The 21,433-nt window shown below is 42.8% G+C and overlaps 1 protein-coding gene across 1 annotated transcript; it reads right to left on the bottom strand.

The window, feature by feature from the left end:
• Positions 1-674: 674 nt before the first annotated feature.
• On the bottom strand, positions 675-21,031 carry AMPD1 (adenosine monophosphate deaminase 1). The gene is made up of 15 exons (XM_080648269.1): positions 20,924-21,031; positions 15,724-15,904; positions 14,270-14,435; positions 12,228-12,393; positions 10,797-11,016; positions 10,189-10,318; positions 8,930-9,124; positions 8,515-8,646; positions 7,385-7,548; positions 5,714-5,840; positions 5,380-5,543; positions 3,965-4,085; positions 2,882-3,055; positions 2,588-2,698; positions 675-2,203 (listed from the first exon to the last, which is right to left on the bottom strand). The coding sequence occupies exons 1-15, from the start codon at positions 20,943-20,945 to the stop codon at positions 2,045-2,047; spliced, it is 2,232 nt and encodes a 743-aa protein (XP_080504395.1). The 5' UTR covers positions 20,946-21,031; the 3' UTR covers positions 675-2,044.
• Positions 21,032-21,433: the final 402 nt, after the last annotated feature.

Here is a 21,433-nt window from a genome sequence, read left to right as displayed (position 1 = left end):
AGTTGCAAGTAACACTCCGAACACCGGAGGCTTGAAATCCCAGAGCAGGGAAGCCTTTGATACGCCCAGAGCCTGAGGTCGGCCCCACGCCCTGTTGTGACACATGCAGAAGCACTCCGCCTGCAACACGCTCCTGCTCAGGTATGTGCAGGGCGCTGCGCCTACCGCGGGCAGCACCCAGTTTCACTAAAGCTGCGAGACGAGGATGAGTTGAGCCTGTTTCCCAGGCACTCGCTAACAACCCCACCCGCCGCGCCCCTCCCCATCCCGCCCACTCCACCAGAGCCTCTTGGGTCTGGTGCCCAAACTCTTCCCACATCTGTTCACAAAGAGGTACCAAAATAGAAGCCTGCCAGAAAGAGAGGTGTTTGGTTACACATCGCCGATGACTGTCACAAGCCAATTTAGCCACAGCAGTAAAAGCTGAATGTCCCAAACCATCCTGAAACCCTGAGTTGTGGACAGTGATACAGGAGTTACCTTCTATGATGGGGGAAAAAGTCATGACAAGACATTTTAAAAATCTGACTCAATGAGGAAATGAATGTATTGTTTGTAGGAAATTTTGAACAGTGATCTTTATGGGCAACTCCCCCCCCTACTTACTCTCCCAAGTTCTTACACATTTAGAAAACTTCCCCAAAGTCGTCTAAGATGAAATGTTGGTCTAGAATAGTGTGGATTTGAATTTTATTTCAACATTCAAATTTATTTCTGAGTTCAGATTTTGCACTCCAGAAGATTATTTGGCAAAATGAGGCAGATTGATTACACATACCAAGTATGAAACCAAATCTGAGTGGGTTTCTATGGGTTTAATAAATGAATTACCATGTATGTATTCTACTGCCCTCTCATGGGTAAGACGGAGATATACATAGTGGTAGTGTCTTTTTAAGTCTGAGAATAGAATGTTAAATGTAGCGGTTTGTATTATTTTCATAAGGTAAAATAAAATCAGGTTCTCTAAGGGACTTACACATACTCTGCTAACAGAACTTCAACTTCAGAAAACAGGGAGGAGACTTAACACTAGGGCTAGTACAAACATGCTGTTGGGATCACGCCTATGCTTACGGCAACCTGTACAGAATGTGGAAACAGACAGGAATTTGCTATTTTTAATTTTTTTCCATTTGAAACGAACGTCATTTCTTTCTGAGATGTTTCACCAAATTCTCTTTTTCATGTTTGTATCCACTGATCTTATAACTTCACATTGTGAACTACTTGAGAGTAGGGATGAAACCTTATTCTTTATACCTTTGCTGCCTAGAATAGTACCTGATACTTTTGATATTTGATCAGTAATTGTTTACTAAATAATATGAATGAAGTATCAGCCCAACCGCTAGATGGCAACACAGTTGTATGTGCTTAAGTATAGTCTGGCTAATTGGAATATGACTTCAGCCTGAGTAATAGGCAATTTCTAGGAAGTTATATCTTATTTTGGTAAGTGAAATCATTTAAAATGTATCATTACAAGTGACTATAACTTTATTGTCAATGAAATCCTTAAAGCTAAGAATCCTTTTGTAAGATAAATTCTCACTAAGTAGAATAACTCATAAGTACAGATTTTTCTATATTTACACCTGTTCAACTTTTGTCTAAGAAAGCCACTCTTCAGTTATATCAGAAGGACTTTTCAATGATCAAAGTGCCTAAGCAAGTTTTATTCTATAAACCAAAAGTTCTTCCAATAACAAGTCATTGCTTGTATCCTCCCACCCCACCTTAATAACTGTTTTGCCCGAAGGTCATAGAAATTCTGGGATCAGACAAACCTAAGTCCCCACTGCTACTGCTCACTTAGGTGTATCCTTGTGCAGGTTATTAACTTCACTGACTTCAGTTTATTCATTTTCCCCGCTATAGAGATAATAACACCTGCTTTATAAAGCTGTGAAAAGAGTTAAACGAAATGATGTCAGTGGAATAATATCTAATACAATCTTTGGCTTATAGTAAGGATTCAAGAACTGGTAACTATTATTATTCACATGAAAATCTCATCCATATATTATTTGGTTTATTTATTTTAGTCTCCTGACTTAAGGCCTTCGGCAATTAAATTAAGTTCATAACACCAGGTTTCATAGCGATAGGCCATGCGGATCTGGGCGACATTGGTCCTCCGGATATCATTTCCCATAGGGCCTTCCTCGAGGTAATTGTTGCCCAGGAACTTTGCTTTCTCCTGTCAGAGAAAAGGAAGCAGAATGGTTGTTACCTCTGTGTACCCTGACATAGACAACCATGACACCCTCCACAAGGATTCCTTCCTTAAGTTAGCCGTTGGCAAAAGGGAAAAAAAAAAAAAAGAAGAAGAAAACCATTAAAAGCACTCACCCAGTGCCTCAGTGTGCACGGTCAGCTGAGACACAAGTGCATTTTGTTTCCCTTGCCCAAAAGGCCAAAAGGCATGGTCAGAGAAATAGAAGAATTCTTTCTAGTTCCTGTCCATAGCAACTGCATGTGATTTGGGGGATAATTTTTTTCCACGTGTATTTCCAACTCAGTGTTCAATATTCAAGTGGCCAGATCTGAAATCAGAAGGGCAGCCAGGGAAAGACAGGTCTACCTCGTGAGAAATTCCGCATTGCAGAACACTGTTCCTTGCCACCTCACACATGTCACAGGTACTCAGCTTGAAGACTTGTGCGGCAATGGCGTACTCTTCCATTAGGGGCTCCTTCGGTTATGTATTTAAATGAGGCAAAAAGAAAGCAGGGAAGAAACGAAAAGAATGCATTAAAAGAACGGCACATTGCACAAGAAGAATAGTGAACTAAATCAATTTAACTTTAAAATTCTGGGTTTGGAAACAACAGCCCAACAAAAGATGCTGGTATTGCTCAAGATTCCATATGAGTACCTTGGTGAAGTGGAATTGCATTGGGTCATCTGTAGACAGTGAGATCATTAGCCCTTTCTGGAGGAAATCTAAGAAAGGATTTTTGGCATATTCTAGAAATAAGCTGTTGTTACTTAATGGCGACATAGCGATGGGAATCTGAGCTAAGAAAAACAGATACTGTAATACAGGAGTCTGAAAAGGAAAAGGAAAATAAAATTATTTAAGGATGTTGACAAAGGGATACAAATGAGAAATGTTAAAACCCCATGGTCTACCTCAAGTTTTAGCTTTCAATTAATTATCAGCTGTTCTTTAAATCCTCTAGTGAAGAAGAGGAATAGTTTTTAAATATGAATACTATTGAGAGTAAAATGATTTGGGATCATCAGTTCTCAGAAGCATTGAGCTGGATGGCTGTCTCTGGCAAAAGACCTCACCTAGAAACATTTCTTTTTTTTCTCTACAAGGAAGTTCTGACTCTCACGAGAGACATTTTAAGACGTGCTATAACAAGGAATCTGGCAAACACTAGCTTAAGGTGAGCCAAGCTGCCTCTGAATTATCCTTTGTCAGAGTTCTAAAATGGAAACCAGGTGATCTGTTAACCCATCTCGGCCATCAATAGCTGGGTAATCTTGAGCACGTTCCTTCACTTCTCTGGGCCTCTGTAAAATGAACGGCGCTAAATAATCTCAAAACCATTTTTGTTCTACTTTAACTTGATGTCAGTCTTGAGAATGACTTGTGACTAGCTCCAATAAAAAGTTTTTCAATAACAGTTTACATTCAATATTATTTTGTATTAGCTTCAGGTATACAGCATAGCGATTTGACATTCACATACCTTACAAAGTTTTCTTCCCAATATTTTCCGAACCTACCTGGCACCATACATAGTTTATTACAATATTATTGACTGTATTCCCTATGTTGTACTTTACAAATAGGTAGTCACAGAATAGTCTTAATCCCTTCACATTTTCACCCATTCACCCAACCCGTCTCCCCTCTGGCAATCACCGATCTGTTCTCTATGTCTATGAGTCTTTCAATTTTGATTGTTTAAAAAATGTACTGTTATTAAGAGAGCCTCCGCCTCACCTTTTTTAAATTCAGGCCATGAGAAATATTGTCTGCCGTCATGAATGCTGTCAGGAGATGGGTGAGCGCTCCAGCTTCCCCACAGTGAGGTCGGAACAGAAACGTATTCATGCCTCGTTCCCTAGGGAAATGGGACGGTTATAGGAGTCACAGGTGACTGACTAGGTCACAGGGGTGGGCAAACTTTTTGACTCGAGGGCCACAATGGGTTCTTAAACTGGACTGGAGGGCCAGAACAAAAGCATGGATGGAGTGTTTGTGTGAACTAATATAAATTCAAAGTAAAGGAGCGGAGGGGAGAGCAAGAGAACCCTCCGCTCTTTTGGCTCCTCGGGCCGGATAGAACAGCCGAAAGGGCCGGATCCGGCCCGCGGGCCATAGTTTGCCCACGGCTGGACTAGGACCTGGCAACAATTCTGGGCATAGAGCAATTTACGAGAAAATCTGATAGAAAAATGAACTTTCTGGAAGGGTATTCAAAGGACTTGGCAAAACCAGCAATTCCGAATCACAATCTTAAGTCTTCCTAAACACGGACTTCTGAAAAATAGGCAGCAGAGGACATGAGGGTACAGAGGAAAGTCAGGATTTGATTACCTGAACAGAAACATCTTCAGTTTCCACAGGAAATCACCAGCATCCCCATATCATCATTTCTCCTACCCACACTTCAGGGGGAAACTGTTTCCAAAAAGCCCCAGAATAATATTCCTCTATTTATTCTTACTTAGATTTATCAAGAGGGGGGAAATGTATGGAGTTTTATAGTAAACTAGAGGCTTGGTGCATGGATTTGTGCACTGGTGGGGTCCCTCAGCCTGGCCTGAGCCCTCTTGCAATCCGGGACCCCTTGGGGGATGTAGCAGTGCGTGAAACAGCAGACTGCCGGGGAGGAGCCTGAGCCAGGGCGGGCACCGCTCCCGCTCATCCCCGCCCCGCTGCGCCTGCCCCTTAATAGCACTGCCACGGAGGCGGGAGAGGCTCGTGCTGCCTACAGCTGCTCTCACCAGCTGTGAGCCGGCTTCTGGCTGATGACCATGGGGCAGCTCCTGCATTGAGCGTCTGCCCCCTGGCGGTCAGTATGCATCATAGCGACCGGTCACCCGGTCGTTCGGTCGTAATGGTCACTTAGGCTTTTATATATATAGATTGCATAGTTACTACTGTAAGTTACTGTAAACACCCAAAGAAAACTAACTGTGAATGTTACTGGAGGTTCCAAAGTATCCATTCCTGCCCCTAAATAAATGTAAGTAAAGAAACTGGGAAAAAGTCAAGGGAAAGAAATCTCTGATTTGAGCCAGCTGGAAACATCCCACCGATGCAGTTCAGGCCCTTGACCGCCAAGGGTGCCCATGCACGAGGAGAGAAGTGTACCACATAGATTCTCCTAGCTCCAATTCTCATCTACTTACTTTCTCAGGCTGTTGAGCACCATGATGTTCGCATACATGTAGTAGGCATAGTACGTGTAAGATGGATTACTTCCCATTGTCCACTCCTGGGGCTTGGGGCTCTTGGAGGAAAACATGTGGCCACTGTGTTTGGACTCATCATCCACACTGTCAAAGCCAGTAATCTGTCAGGAAAAGCAAACCATGCAATGGGTTCAGTCTGACTTCAGGGTCCCAGCCCTCAGACAAACTTTCAGCTCCCAAAGGCAAGGACCAGACATCGGAGATAAGCACCAAGGATTAGTCACGGCCAGGTAGGTGTGCAGCAAGATGAAGGCCGACAGGTCACGCTTACATGCTTAAGGAAGACACTGAGGTCTGGGTGAGCCTGGGGGTTGATGGTGGCCTCAAATATTGGCATGAAAATATTCTCCAGCATCTTCCCAAAGTGCGGAAGGAAATTCTTAGATCGAAACACATCACTAGAGGCAAAAATGAAGAGAATTTAGGAGGACAGGAAGATTTTTAGGACGGATAGCCCCAATTCGAGGGAACCAGAGGACCAAATGCCATGTTCAGGAAAAGACCTAGTATGTCCATCCTAGGTCCACTCTGGTACATTCTTCTTGGTTACCCATAAAGAGGGACTCAGTTGTGGTTGGGCATAGAAAGTACCAATTTCTTGCCTGATGGCCCCATCTCTTCTACAAATCCTCAGGTGGTAAGAAAAGTGAACCTTCACAGCTAAATCTAGGTAGAGAATGAGGAGTATAGGGACTATAACATAAAAGGTTCAGTTATTTATGTGTGTGGCATACAAGATGGTGCACATGGAACAGTTATCAAGAACAATCCTGATGTGTTGCAGCCAGGGGCAGTCTAACAAATTCTTATTATAGCACTCAGCATATGCCAGCCACTGTAGTAACTGGCCAGAAATATTAGCTAATTTAATCCTCATAACAACTCAATAAGTTAAGTACTGGTATTACCCCATTTTAAAGATGATAAAACCAAGGCACACAGCAAAGTAAATGGTAGGGTCAGAATTCAAGCACAGCCAGTCTGGGTCCATGCTCCTAACCACCACACCTACTGCCTCTATGCCGTAATGATACTAGACGGAAAGTACTAATTCCAGTCAAAAAGTTACTTTTGTGGCTTACGAGATAGGATAAAATTCTTGTATTGCTCCAGGGCACACAGGACATGAAATTGGTGGTCAGAAAATATATAAACACTTAAGTTAGATAAATACTCAATGACACTGAACATCTCTGAGGGCAATGAGTAATAACAGGTGATAACACCATTGATAAAGACTCATTGATAATGGAGAACTTGAGCACTTGCTGTTGAGACGATCAGCAGACAGTAGACGTGGTTCTGATACAAGGAAGCTATATCCCAGTAGAGATGAGAATGGGAAAGAATGAAATGGACACAGAGAGGAAGAACAGGAGAAAGAAAGTGTGTAGTAAAATGCATATAGTTCTTAGCTAAGTTTTAATCATTCTCATTATGTTACTTGGCGATCTGTATGAAGTCCTGTGTTTGAAAAACAACAAAAACAGAAAGCCTTGCCGGAACCGGTTTGGCTCAGTGGATAGAGCGTCGGCCTGCGGACTGAAGGGTCCCGGGTTCGATTCCGGTCAAGGGCATGTACCTTGGTTGCGGGCACATCCCCAGTGGGAGGTGTGCAGGAGGCAGCTGATCGATGTTTCTCTCTCATCGATGTTTCTAGCTCTCTATCCCTCTCCCTTCCTCTCTGTAAAATATCAATAAAATATATTTAAAAAAAAAAATTTAAAAAAAAAACAGAAAGCCTTCTGGTTAGAAAGTGAACTGATATGATCTTCCTAACTTCTGTCTGTGGCCAGGGGTGCTGAACCCAGAGTGAACAAAGTCAGGCACCCAGGACGCAGGACCCAGTACTGAGAGCGTATTCCTGTCTTGGTAACGCTGCACATTTCTTGTTTGTGTAGAGGAGGTGAGGCTTTAGGGTTTCCGATGGGCAGGTACATACTAGATCCTGGGGACCTGGATCATCCATGTCATGTTGGGGCAGTGGATGCGGTTGCGGACGAACCAGGTGGAGAGTTTGCTCCACTCTTCAGGACTTCGGCCATAGATTGACAGGCGGGGCTCGGCATGCTGGTACTTGGCCTCCACTAGGTCTGCACCTACCTCCTGCAAAGCCAAGAGAGGGGTCCAAAGCCAGGAATTCCCACAAGTAAACCAGGGGTCTAAGCCATGGGGTCCAGGAACATGAGATGGGTACAAAGAAGAATGGAGGAAACATGAGAAGTCAATGGGAACCTGTCAAGGTTAAGATGCAGGCATCCTCAAACTACGGCCCGTGGGCCACATGCGGCCCGCCGAGGACATTTATCCGGCCCGCCGGGTGCCGCTGCCTGTCCTGCTTAGCAGCTGACTCGCCCTGGGCCCGCAGTGCGCATAGGAATTTGTTCATAGTTTTTTTTTTTAACTATAGTCCGGCCCTCCAACGGTCTGAGGGACAGTGACTGGCCCCCTGTTTAAAAAGTTTGAGGACCCCTGATCTAAGGGAACAGAGTTGAGGGGAATCCCATGGGGAGGAAAAGACGGATAGGACATTATAGAGTCTAGAGAGTGAAAAAGTCAGACTAGGCATGATGAGATATCCCAGGCGCCTGCAGTACAATTCCAGTTTTCATAGGCCCCTACTTCCCAAAACACACGTCTCCCAACTCCACATGTCATTCCTGCTCCCTCATGCTCAGACATGATAATGAGGGCGGTTCCAATCCCAACTCTTCCTGAATTTACCACTCCCAAAGCCCGAGAGAGCCAGGTCCTTAATCCCAAATCTAATCCTAGGAATAGAGGTCTTTTAAAATCCTCACAGTGGACATTTCAGTAGTAATTCTTATATTCATTTATGTGGTGCTTAATTCCAAGGATAGCCTGCTTTTTTCCCTTCCTCCTTCCCTCCCTTCCTTCCTTCCTTCCTTCCTTCCTTCCTTCCTTCCTTCCTTCCTTCATTCCTTCCTTCCTTCTTTCCTTCCCTACTTCCTTCTTTACTTCCTCTCTCCTCTCTCCTTTCTTTCCTCCCTCTCTTTCTCCCTCTCCTCAAGAGCTAGGCCAGGTACCATAGATCTGGTGGTTCCTCCTCACCTTGATGATAGTGGCAAAATATTCCCCATCAATGTAATTGTCTGTCTTAAGGTAGAGGTCCCGCAGCTCACTGGCTCCGACAGGATTGTATTTGTCATTGAATTTATCAAAACGCTGGAAAGTCTGGCGTCCCTGAATCAGGAAACAGGAGCACACGTGTATCATTACCAGAGTTGCCTGCACACAGAGAGCTGGGAAATGGCCATGAGGAACAGGGGCCTGGCGGCAAGGGAAGGGGCTGGGCTCCAAGAATGGAACCTGGGACAGCTGATGAACGAATGAACCTGAAACTTGTCTGTGGTGCTCTCGGTCAGCATGGTAAGCCAGCATGGCTCTGAGAGGGAGAGTCTGCAGGAGAAAGGCATGTGGGGTTCTTCAGTGTTGGAGTGGAACTGACATTATCTTTTCAACCTACAGCATGAACATCCAGAGAATCAACAGTCAGGTCGTAGGGATGCATTTTTAATTTAGCAAAAAGCTCCTTTAGGGTCAGCTTTTTCTCCTTGGTGCTATAGACCACTCTGTCAGCGTCAATGTGGTAAGATTTCTTGATAAAGCGCAGAAGGTGTTTCTGGTTCATGCAAGCAGCTGCATGGATATGGGTGTCCACCTGTGTGTGCATTCAGAGAAAGAAAACCAACGGTCAGCTTTAGTTATGCTGCTCTGTTAGAGGCTATGGGTGCCTGCAAATCCCACTGCGGTGGGAGGAAGGAATAAACAACAAGGCTGTGACTTGACAGCTGGTGGGAAAGGCCCGGCGAAAAACCCAGCCAACCAACCAAACAAACAAACTAAAAACCCAACCCAACCAAACACCCCTGGCTCCTTTCCGTGTCCTTGCAAGGAAGTGGAAGTGTAGGCTGGATGAAATAACAACGCCCGCTTCTGTTGTACAGCTTTACATCCAGTTCACTTCCAATTTACATCGGGTCCACACAGAATTCTTGGGGACCATTCTCTACCCCTGAGACACATCCGGAAGTGAAGTAGATACCATGGTTTTCAGCCCCAACGAGAGAAAGGATTGAAATTATGAAGCCATGGCACAGCGACAGCATGTATGGACTGTTTTTATAATTACAATTTTGTAAGTTGAAGTATTGATAGGTTATACAGTTGGCTGAGCCAGAATTTGGTCCCGAATCTCTGCCCATATATTTCCTATTCCCACTTCCTTGCAACCGCTTAAATGGTCAGAATACATCTTGGAGGTGTTTCCAGTAGATGAGTTTTCACAATCATTAGTTCATTGAGTGTCCATAATCCTTTTGTGAGCTAGACTGAGCAGATATACTTCTCAATGAGGAATATGAAACTCAGAAATATTTAATTCCTTCCCCAATGTCTTCAATCAGGAAGTAAAAGAAAAAGGACTAGAATGAAGATCTTTCAGATCCTGAATAGTGGGTTTTGAGGTTTTATTTGCTTTTGTTTTTTCTGTGGTTGAGGATTATAACTTTTCGTGACAAGAATGTGGTAAACCTTTCTATGTGGAACCCATACAAATGGCTTTTCACGTTTTGGACATAATCTGTCTGCTTTTAGTAAATTCCACTTACTCTACAGAAATCTTACATTAATCAGAAAGACAGTATCTTCCTTGTCCTGCTCAAGAAATACTAATTGGGTTAATGTTTTTGCCTAAGGGTGACCACCGAGCAGCGAAATGCTTACCTTCCTGCAGTTGTAGAAATCCCGGTGCGGGTTGTTCTTCAGCTCCTTTAACTCATCCATCTCGTTGAGCATCTCATGGACCTGGAACTTGGAGGAGAGGAACTTCAGGCGCCGGTGGGTGTAGGTCTTTCTGTGAAAAATTAAAACCCATGATTCTAAAAAATTCCAGACATTTAAGGAAGTCACAATTTCAAAACCATCGGGACCCTCAACAAGTACAGGAAACAATGGTTAGAACAAACATTTCAGTTTACTCTGGGCCCCAAGGGCTTAATCTTTTCATCAGCATTGGACATAATAATGAGGGAGGACTTAGGAAGGCATTGCAAGGCAGGGGAGACCGTGTGGCCCAAGGTGAAGACCCTGGCTTTGGAGTTGGCTCGATTCCTTTCTCAGTCAGCTGTGTGGGCAAATTACTTAACTCATCAAAATCTCAGCCTGTAGAAGTGAAATTATAAATAAGTACCTCATAGAACAATTTTGAGGAGTATAAGAAATCATGTACATGGAGGGTTTAACATAGCTTTGAAACATCATAAGCACTTAATAAATACTTATGTTTACTATCAATAGTTGGAGTAGTAGGTTAGATCTCACTGCACGCTTACACAGGTCCTTGGGCAATCAAAGCAAGTAAAAAATTCATATCGTCTACGAAGGAGTCCAGATTGGGGTAAGGAAGGGGCTTGGGCTCATCCTTGCTGGCTGCCTCTTCACTGGGGTAGACGTAGACCACGCCGTCCTTCATTGTGAGGTGATAACCCAGGTTTTCCGGGAGGTTGTCTGTTCGGAAAGGGTCTTCTCCCTTCTTCACAGGAGGGGTGAAGACTTTTTCAATGAAACACAGAGGAATGTATCAGTACACGGGATGAATGACCACATAAAAATAACCAAAATATGAAATACTGTAAAATCTCATTCGTTTGGAATCCTGTACATTGTAGATTGTCGTTATCCAGAGCTGATAGAGTTTATTTTTCCGTTGTTGCTCAAAGGTGACTAAATTAGTAGTATAAAGTAACTATCATAGTTTATCGGGTGTAAGAATAATTTTCAAGTTCTTTAGAAGTACTGTTTACATAATTGATATGTTATTTATAAATAATTTTAATTACCTACTAAAGTTGGTTATCAAAGGCTTCCTGTTTAGAGCGTTTTATTAGCTTATGAGATAATTGCATAGAAATAAAAATAAAATGACAGAAAGTAGAGTTTGGACCTTTTCCTTATTTAAACCAACCTCCTCTATCAGCCTTAATATAGAGACGATATTTTTAAATAGGCTTAATTATCAAAGCAGTTTTAGGTTCACAGCAAAATTGAACAACCGGTACAGTGTTCCCATGTACTCCTAGCCGCCCCCTCTCACACACACAGAGCCTCACTATCAATCCCCCACCACAGAGGTACATTCGTTACAATCAATGAGCCTACACCAATATCCTGTTATCACCCAAAGTCTATAGTTTACATCAGGGTTCACTCTTGGTGCTCTACATTCTGTGGGTTTTAACAAATGTATAATGACCTGTATCCAACCTTACAGTATCACAGAATAGTCTTACTGCCCTAAGAATCCTTTGTGCTCCATCTTGAGTAGTGTAATATACATGGAAATATAAAATAAATTTTTGTTGTAAGAATGACAGTTCTTATTGTAATTATATTTCCCACATTTTAGAGCACATACGATTTCTGCTCAAGGAGGTAAGAAGGGATTAAATGAATGGATGACCCCTTCTTCCTACGGCTACAGTTTCAACCTGGGAAACCCAAGAACAAAGTCCACACTGTCCCAGCCTTGAAAGCAAGGGGCCCGACAGGGGCTGGGCTGGAACCTGCAACCCAGGTACGTGCCCTTGACCGGGAATCGAACCCAGGACCCTTTGGTGTGTGGGCTGACGCTCCAATTGCTGAGCCACACCAGCCAGGACATGACTGTGATATTTTTAGACTGGCTTATTTTTAAATCTAGGAGATATTTAATAGTAGTTGAACCTAAAGATATATTCCATACATTGAAGAAGAGAATTACTTACCGGGATAGAAGTTCTCATTTGCTACCCAAGGCTCCCCATCAATGTTCCGCAAGTACTTGGAGGGGGTTTTAGGGAACCTCTGAAAGGACTTCTGCATGTATTTCTCCCGTATACAAAGTGCCCGATACAGACCCTTACAGACTATTTCAAAATCTTCAACTGTAACCTGCCAAAAACATTTCAGGGCATCAGAATCATTCCTGTGAAAATCCGAGACGTGGGAAAGCTTGTCATTGGCACCTCCCAACTGACCTGAGCCCCGCCTGCCCACGTGGTTGCCTCCTAGCTGACTTGGGCCCTGGGTCCTGAAGTTTTTCTCACTCTTCCATTTCTACCAAAACTTACCTGTCAGACGAGTCTTTCCTTACTGTCCTGTGTTTGTTTTTGTTATTTGTTAGATAGCAGTGATTATCTAGAAAATATGATGAAAAGAACCCATTCTAACATGAAAAATCCTCCCTCTCGCCCTTCCTCCCTCCCTCCCTTCCTTCCTTCCTGGTAACATATAAAACTTTAAATTTGGGCATATGGAGAAAATATCTCAACTGAAAGACAATGTGACTCTCATTGGACAATTCCAACCACTTGCTGGTCAGTGAGGGCAATATTTTGGGATGAGTAGAGTGTCATGCATCCCTCAAATCCTAACATGCCTTCTGTAGCTTTAAATGGATCAGAACATCATTCTGTGAGAGCTCATTCTTTTGGATCATTTTAAAGAGAACTTTATCTGTGGCTAAAAGTGGAGAGATGGTCTTGGAATTGCTGGAAATTTCTTAGACCGGTCTATGTACAGTAAGCTTGTTCCTAGTGGTTCCCAGATATTGATTCTAATCAGTTGAACTCTTTTTAAAGACCTGCTGACCTTGGCCAAGAGAGTCTGGCGTAGGTGCTAGGTCCGAGGGTCTGCTCTCACTGGCATGCTTGTCTTATCACCTAATGGGTCACCAGTTTATCAGCTCCTCAAGGATAAGATCGAGATCTTATTCACCTTCGTGTCCTCAGCACTTAGCACACCATACCTACCACAGAGTAGGTGCTCAGTAAGGACTGATTGAACTGAATCAGTAGTTACCGGGGACCAGTGACCTTGAGAACTTAGCCCTGGTTTCCCTTTACCTCTCTGTTCAGTTAACAGGGTGAAGACTGATCTGGGTACAGAAAATGAATAAACAGCAATAGCGGTCATTGCGCTGCTCTGTGACTTTACAATACTTCAGGACTAACCCTAAGTGGGTCAGTTGCAGAGAAAGGGGCTGAGGACTGGTCATGAAAACTATATTTGGAGCATAGACTGATGACTAAACAGCAGTTTCATCAATACGATGCTGATTCTGCATGTCCATGTGGCAGAGATTTATTAACTGACCAACTGTGCTGGGTAGAACAGGCAGGTCAAGTTATTTGTGATACGAACTTACTGTCCCTGTGGCATCCTAGAGTCTGTTCCAAACAACCCCCTATTATGTAAGCATCTGCAGTGAAACTGGAGAGGACAGTTGGTCAAAGGGTAATAGCCCCGTTAGAATTTCCTCACCTGCCTCTCATCTTCCTGCTTTTTTCTGGTCTCTCCACTCTTCTCTCTTTCCCCTTCTTTTTCTTGGATTGATTCACGCTGCCTGCCGCCCTTCTCTCTATTCTACATCTGTCCTGGGTCCATCTCTTCCCAGGAGCCCCCTGTGCCTCCTGGAGGTTCCCTCTCCTGCTCTGTGATGCCCTCAGTGAGAACAGTCCACCAGCTGGTTCCCTTGGTTCTTTTGCTCAGATCTGTCCACCGTATTGTGCAACACACACACTGCACTGTACTGCACATTCCCCGTGTGCAAGAAATGAGATAAAGGAGAAATTACAGGGGGAAAGCTTGACAAAAATATGAAAGCAAAACAGAAATATAAGTCCTGGCCTATTGTTTTTGAAATGCAGTCATGTATAACACAGGGCAGGTGAGCTAACCCCTTTCTCAAAAGGAAGGGGAGGAAGGTAAGAAGCTGAAACAGTCAAGCTGAGTGTCTTCCCAGCAGTTAGGACCAGGAGCAACTCACCCCAGAGGCATAATCGCCGGTGATCTGCACTCTCTGGAAATCAGGCACCTCCTGGTAGGTTGGAGATGAAGAGATGTATTCGTCAATTTGGGACATTTTTGTGGACGATGTTTCACTTTGTGGAATAGACAGATTAATAGTCTTCCGTCCGAAGAAACGCTTTTTTCTGGGTTTAAAATGAAATGAAAAAAAAAAAAAAGGATTTACCTTTGTCTTCACTGGAAGATTCATTGTGATAAATTGATGTTTCACTATACAATTTCATTTTGAGAACAAAACGTGAAAACTAAAATGTGGGTTGGGTGTCAGAAACAGGATCCGACCATATGGGAGGAGATATCACATGACTGTTCCCTTCCTCCTGGAGCAGTGGACTTGAGGGAACATACTAGAAGGCTTTCAGCATGACGTTGTTCCCAGGTGCCCGCCCCTAAAAAACAGGCCGTCTGAGGACTGCAATAAACACAGGCTGTATCAGTTACTACCTGTGCATATTCTTTAAATCTGTGAGCTTCTGTCTCCCCATCTGCAAAAAATTGTGTAATAATGTCAACCTGATAGAATTTCTGTAAGATTTCATGTACATAAAATGCCTAGCACAATACCTGGAACTTATATGTTGCATAATCAATATTACTTCTTCAAATCAACAAGTACTTATTGACCCAAGCCTGATGTTGGGTCCTATGGGGGATGCCAAAGAAGGTGGACTGTTGTTCTCTTCTTATAGACATAAAGCCAAGAGGAAGACAGCAGAATGATCTTTCCCCGTGAAGCGTGGAGTGGAAGCTTGGGGAGTGCTATGAGGAGGAGGTTCCAGATAAGCGGTTGATACAGGTCTGAGGACTAAATCATGGCAGATACTGAGTAGCAGAGAAGCTCAAATAAGGGAAAATAAACAGATTTGTGGAGAGGGATCTATGAAAGTTGTTGGGAGGCAGTCATCCTGCATTGTATGCATAGGATGGGCAGGGCAGGGAGGCAGAAATGGAAGGCTGTGCTCCTGGGCCTGGAGGAGGTCCGACTGGCTGGAGGGCAGGATTCATATCAGGTAGCAGAACACTAAGGCTGGCTAAGGTCGGAGTCTCAAGATGAGGCTCCCGAGTTCCAGTTCCTGAACCTATCGGGCGTAAGTTGAGTGTGTGCACAGCGGCCATCGGCCCACTTTGTTTGGAACAAGTGCATAGTAGCTCATGTCTTCTTGTTCAGGTGGCTGTGGCATCTTCAACTAACGGGAGTTGTGACTGAGGGTAGGAGGGCCACTGTTTTCTTCCGTTTTAGTTACTGTTACCCTGCCCTAGCGTATATAAAGGGGGCTGGAGGAGAAATTTTAATTTTCTGGCAGAATTCTTCCTTTGAGTTGGACCATCATTCAGACACACTGAACCACCTGTCCTGTCATTTCCTCTAATTTGTGTCCCAATGTACTAAGTACCCCCCCTTACACCACTCACCTCTTGCCTGCTGTGGAGGTGGACAGAGACTCCATGTGGAATATGTGTGCTTGCATCTCGAGATGGGAAATTGGACAGATATCATCCACATCAAAGGGGGAAAGCTCTTGACGGCCTCCCTCATCTTTGACTTCAGAGGCAAACACTTTTTCAGCAAAGCTACGCATTGCATCATCCATTTCTGAAAGAGGTGTTGGCGTGTTAGTATTCTAGCACTTTCACAGAAGTCATCGAGAGTTTCTGCTATGTGTGAGGCTCAGTGCTAAGGACTGCCCTGGGTGCGGGGCTCCCCTGCTCTCTGACCAGTGTCCCAGAAATGTGATGGGAGTTGATACTTCTCTCTCTTGAGCGGCTTAGTGTGGGTAGCTTGGAAGTCCATTATCAGAAACACAGGTCAGATTCTTACAACACATTTCAGGAGGGCCTACAGATGGGTTTGGGCTCTTGAAGGACTAGCATTTAACGTAAGATCGCTTTAACTGGCAGGGCTCAGTTTGATACCATAGGTAACCATGCAGCGGAGTCCTTCAATTAGGTTGGTAGAGTGCTTTTTTTTTTTTTTTTTTTTTTTTTTGAGGGGGGTGGTTTTAAAGATGTACATAGGGTTGTTGGTCCTTGGAGTATTTCTTCCTAAAGAGAACCAAGATCTAAGTACTTCTGAAAAAAAAAAAAAAGTGTACTTAGGTTCTTTCTTCCTCATAGGATAGATACTGTGATTTTCTCATATATCACAACCTCGTTTGTTTCCCCCCCAAATCCTGACAACTTAGGAATATGCTGGTATGGGGTGGGGAAGACGACCACTAAAATTTACTACCTAGTGTTGGGAGTCCCATTTCTGAGTGAGCCTTGGAAAGCCACAATAACATGCTTTAATTTTTCCATTCTTAAAATGGGTGGAAGGGTGACCTTTAGCTCGGCAATGAACATCCCCGAGACTCTCAGGATATAAGAAGGGGTGGTGATGGGCGATCAGCATTCCACCGTATTTTCCATATACCCAGTTGTTTCCATCTAAAGAGCCGTTACCTCTAATACTTCTCAATGTCTCTTGTTTTTTTCCAGCAAAGCGTACGTAGCAAATAATGAAAATGGCAACCAGCTATTTGGAGCGACAGTCGAAGACAGAAACATTCTTCACAGGATGACAAAGCAAAGTGCATGCAAAGAGAAAGATCCCCCCACTCCACTCCTGCCCCATCAACGTCTATACAGGTATCCAAAATGCCCCACTTTCAATTCTGTCTTAAGTAAGTGTACGTAATGTGTTCAAGTCTCTGTTCTGCGTGTACCAAACTCCTTCACCTTCCTCTGTTTCCGTTTCCTTCTCTGTACCGTGCGAATACTAATGCCTGCCAAACCTCGCTCACCAGGCTGTCGTGACACAAGGTGAGATAATGTACATGGAAATGCTTTAAGGAAATAAAACACCAGAATAGCTGAATGGTATAATTTGTAGCCTTGGTCAGACAGGTATTTGGCATTCTGGGTTAGCTTTGGGCTATTAAGGGAATGATAAATGACATGACTTAGTACAGGCTGAAGCACACATTAGAAATGACAGTAATTGATTCATAACTTCACCAACACTAACAGTCAGCCACTGTTCAAAGCCTGGCTTGTCACAGCTGAGTAACAGAGAAGACCACTCTGTTGGCTGAACTTCACATATCAATTTGTTCCATTAAACTCAAGCACTTTCTGAAACTGAAAAGCATCTTAAAGTGCTCTGAGTAGTTCTTTGGCAAGCACCACAACCCATGAAGGGACAAATAAAACATTAAATAGGTGCACTTGATGGTTTGAGAATGCCCCACCCCCCACCCCACTGCCAACTGATCCCTAGAAGGTGTATCATTTCTCCCTGAGCATCACAAACAAGCACATGCACCTCAAGGGTGAAAGGCAAGCAGACGTTAGAAGAAGCTCCATGCATCATGAAGGGCAAATGGTAGCAGGCCGGTTGGTTATGATGATGAAGAAGAAGATGAGGATGAGGATGCTGGGTCTGTGGCAATGCTGCTGGAGGCCTCAGCAAGGACAGGATGAAATAGGTGCCCAGGAGCCACATCCTAGGTGCTTGAGATCTGGCTCTTCCAGAAAAGCATTCATTATCTGGGACTGCACATATCTATCTGTTTCATATTTTAAAATATTATTGTTTTTACTAAGGTTGTCTCTTCCTAAGCCACTATAGACAGTTGAAAAGCAGAAAATTCTACTCTCAAGGAGTAGTTTATGCATAACCCCTGGACACAGACAGTAGGGGTCAATGGGGGAAAAGAAGGAGGCATCTGTAATACTTTTCAACAATAAAGAGAACATTTTTAAAAACCAACAGCAAAACTTTAGTATCTAAGTGAAATATGAATAAGTTACTTCATAAAATCAATAAAATTGAATCAACTGAAAAAAGTCATTTACAAAAATTATATGGTTGATATTCCCTTCCACTGAATCAACCAGTTGTTTTGATTTCATGTAACCACAGCTGAAATTTGACTCGCAATTCAAGAGCTCTGCCTTTCAAAAACACTTCAGGGAGTGGCGGTTGTGGAAAGGAGAGTGAGCCTGGTATTTCAGAAGGGGAGCAGGTAAGAGTTGGGACAACCTGGATTCGTGGCCTGAAGGACAGATGATGCCCGTGGATTTGTACAGATCATCGCTGAGCTCTGTTCTGAGCATGATGTGTGGGAGGGGATGGAGCGTCTGAGTGGAACTGCCTTGAGGCTAGGACATCCATGTTCAGAGAGAGAACAGACAAGAGAACAGAAACAAGGAGAAGAGGGCGAAGCAGAAAGAACAGGGGCCTAAGGAGTGAGACAAAGTGTCTGTGACCATGGGTGGCCTGGGGCAAACCACACCATCAGGAGTCTCAGCGTTCATCATCATAAAAGGCAGGCATTAATAATAATGATGTCAACTTCAGAGAGTTGTCATAAAGATCAAACAAGAACAGAATAATACTGAATGTAAACTGTAATTGGAAAAAAGATTAAAAAAAAAGGAATAGTTTAAAAACGACACAGTCCTGGCCAGAAGTTGGGGATTATTATTATTAACATCGGAAGTGCAAGACTCAAGAAAAATACCATGCTTGCTCTTCACCCAGCAGATCCAGAAAAGCATGCTTATTTCTCAGCAGTGCTTTCTCAATGGGTAGGAAGGACAGCTTGAAGGCCTTTCATCGCCCACATCTCATCTCTAGAGGAACTCAGAGGCAGACCTACCAACAGTCAGCTAAAGGACAAGACTCATTTGAGCTGGAGGGGAACATACATGGAAAGTTACAGTTTTATCTAAAACGGGCTTTTATTTTACCAGGCCACAAAAATTCACCGTATTATTTTTTGGTTTGGAGTTGAGAGTTTACTAAAGCAAACTCAATAGATCCCCTTGGCTAATCTGTGTCTAAAGGGGAAAATTATTTTGTTTCAAATTTTCAAATGAATGTCCCCTGAGATTCACTTTTTTAAAAAAGGAATTTTTTTTTTTTTTTTGCGGGGCGGTGGTGGTCTGGAAAACCCGTGAGCCCACTTGCTATGCTATGGGATATCTCTGGTCATTATTCAGCTTTGCTGGCCCTCCGTGGTGTCATGTAATAAACACTGCTGAAAAACACCCATGTTTCTGGGATAGTATCTTGTAAAAATTGATACTTTGGCAAATGCTGGGGAAAATAGTCCCATATACTCACGTTTTTCTTCAGCTGTATGAAGTAAAATAAAACAAGACAATATATATATGAACAACTTTCAGAAATCATAGTGGCTATTCATTAGAGCTTTGGAATAGGAATATGTAGATTGGTACAATAAGGGGTGTGGTGGGATGTGTTGTTATAGCTCACTCTTCCATTGACTTACAATTTGCTGCCATCGAAAAAACCTGGAACTATAGTCCTTATACAACTCTACATTTTATTTTCTAATGTCTCTTTAAATTTTTGTTTATAATCATAAAGAGGTACTCTTTATAAAAATGTTATTTTAAAGAAAACCTGATCAAAAGGAATGGAAACTCTTATGTGATGCTGGTAGCAGGTAAACTGAAATAGCTCATTTCATAAACAATTGAGTAACACCTACCAACCATTTCTGAGAGTCTATCCTACTAAAATCATTCTTAAACATGAAAAAAGATTTAGTGCAAGTATCATTCTCAGAGCATATTTATACTTACAAAAAACTGTAAAGAACCCAAGGGATTATACAGCTTAGAATTATACAGCTATTTAAAATTATATTTAGGCCCTGGCCGGGTAGCTCAGTTGGTTGAAGCGTCGTTCCGATATAACAAGGTTTCAAGTTTGATCCCCGGTCAGGGCACGTACAAGGAACCAGTGAACAATAAATCGTGTGTGTGTGTGTGTGTGTGTGTGTGTGTGTGTGTGTGTGTGAGATCAATTTTTAAAAATGATGTTTAGAAAGGGTCTGGAGGACTATGGCAAATGATTAAGTTACAATGTTAAGCAAAAAAGAAAATAGTCACCATATAAAATGACATGCCATATAATCACAATTATGTATGTGTGTGTGTTTTTAATCTTTACATTTACAAAGAAAATAGATTGAAAAGAAAAACGCTAATGCGTTAAAAGTGGTATCTTTGGATGATGGGACTGTGGTTATTGTTTTGTTCTTGTTACTACTTTCCCAAACTTCCCAATTTCTCTAAATGAGTGTTTATCACTTTTATTTTTTGGGTATAATTCCTCTCTTTTTATTTCATGTGAAACATGTATTACCTTAGTAATGAAGAAGACATAGCTTATTTTAAAAATTACTCTGTGTACAAACCTGGATTGAACCATCAGAATACAGAGATTGGGTTAATATTTCCACTATGGTCCTGATTTCCAGCTAATACTGTAGCTGGAGACATCGTACAGACCCTTCTCAGAAGTGTGGCAGCACAGGCTTTGCCTAGTAGCAGAGTGGATATTAAATATCTTACACAGTTTTCTACGGGGATCATCAAAGTTGCTACCACATGATAGTTTTAGAAAGTTACCTCCCTCCCAAAACTAAGGAGAAAAAAAAAAATCCCAAACTTGAAAACCTTGTCTTGCCTCTCCCTGAAATGTATTATTAAGGCTGCTATAAATCCTAAATAAAGGATCACCGGAACTGATGTGATAGTTAAAGGAGTGGTTGCCTATTAAAAGAATTGTGCTCTCCAAACACTGCTGCACACCTACCTGTAAGTTTCAACAGAGGCATTGTTGCTGGGATCCTTGATTCTAGGATAGCACAGTAGAAAGGAAGAGAGAGGAGAATGTGGGGAGGACTGCCCTACAGTAAAAAGTGCCCTGACGTTTATTTTATTTTTTTGCTTTGCTCCTGTAATCTGACCCTTCTCGCTAAAAGGAGCGAGATGAGCTTCAGACCTATTTATAGCTTTAGGCAATCGACAGTGAAAACCATGTGAAGCTTCCGATCTTTACTGTGGGATTTTAGAAGAGGTCTCAGTGGTAGGCCAGGAATTGCATTCCAATGCTCTCCAAATCTTCCTGCAGATTGAATTCTCTTCAAGTGTCATTTTCTTGTATGAGTTGACCCTGAAGATTATTTCCTACCCTAGTGAAATACAGGGAAGTCTTCTAGGCATCTGGAAACTCGAGGTCCTCAAAATTTCAGGGATGAAAACAGCTTTCTAAGGTTGGTGAATACGCTGGTATATTCATCAAGCTCTCAAGACTCACTCTCTC

Source organism: Plecotus auritus, assembly GCF_963455305.1.
Source record: "Plecotus auritus genome assembly, chromosome: 12".
Classification (NCBI taxonomy): Eukaryota; Metazoa; Chordata; class Mammalia; order Chiroptera; family Vespertilionidae; genus Plecotus; species Plecotus auritus.
This window is presented reverse-complemented; position numbering and strand designations above follow the sequence as displayed.

Excerpts from the sequence above, each read along its gene's own strand:
- AMPD1 (XM_080648269.1), bottom strand. The coding sequence starts at position 20,945 with ATGCCTCTGTTGAAACTTACAG. Across the intron at positions 5,544-5,713 it reads TCAGTGTCTTCCTTAAGCAT|ATTACTGGCTTTGACAGTGT; the intron begins GTAAGCGTGACC and ends TTTTCCTGACAG. Across the intron at positions 4,086-5,379 it reads GTGCTCAACAGCCTGAGAAA|GGAACGAGGCATGAATACGT; the intron begins GTAAGTAGATGA and ends CCATTTCCCTAG.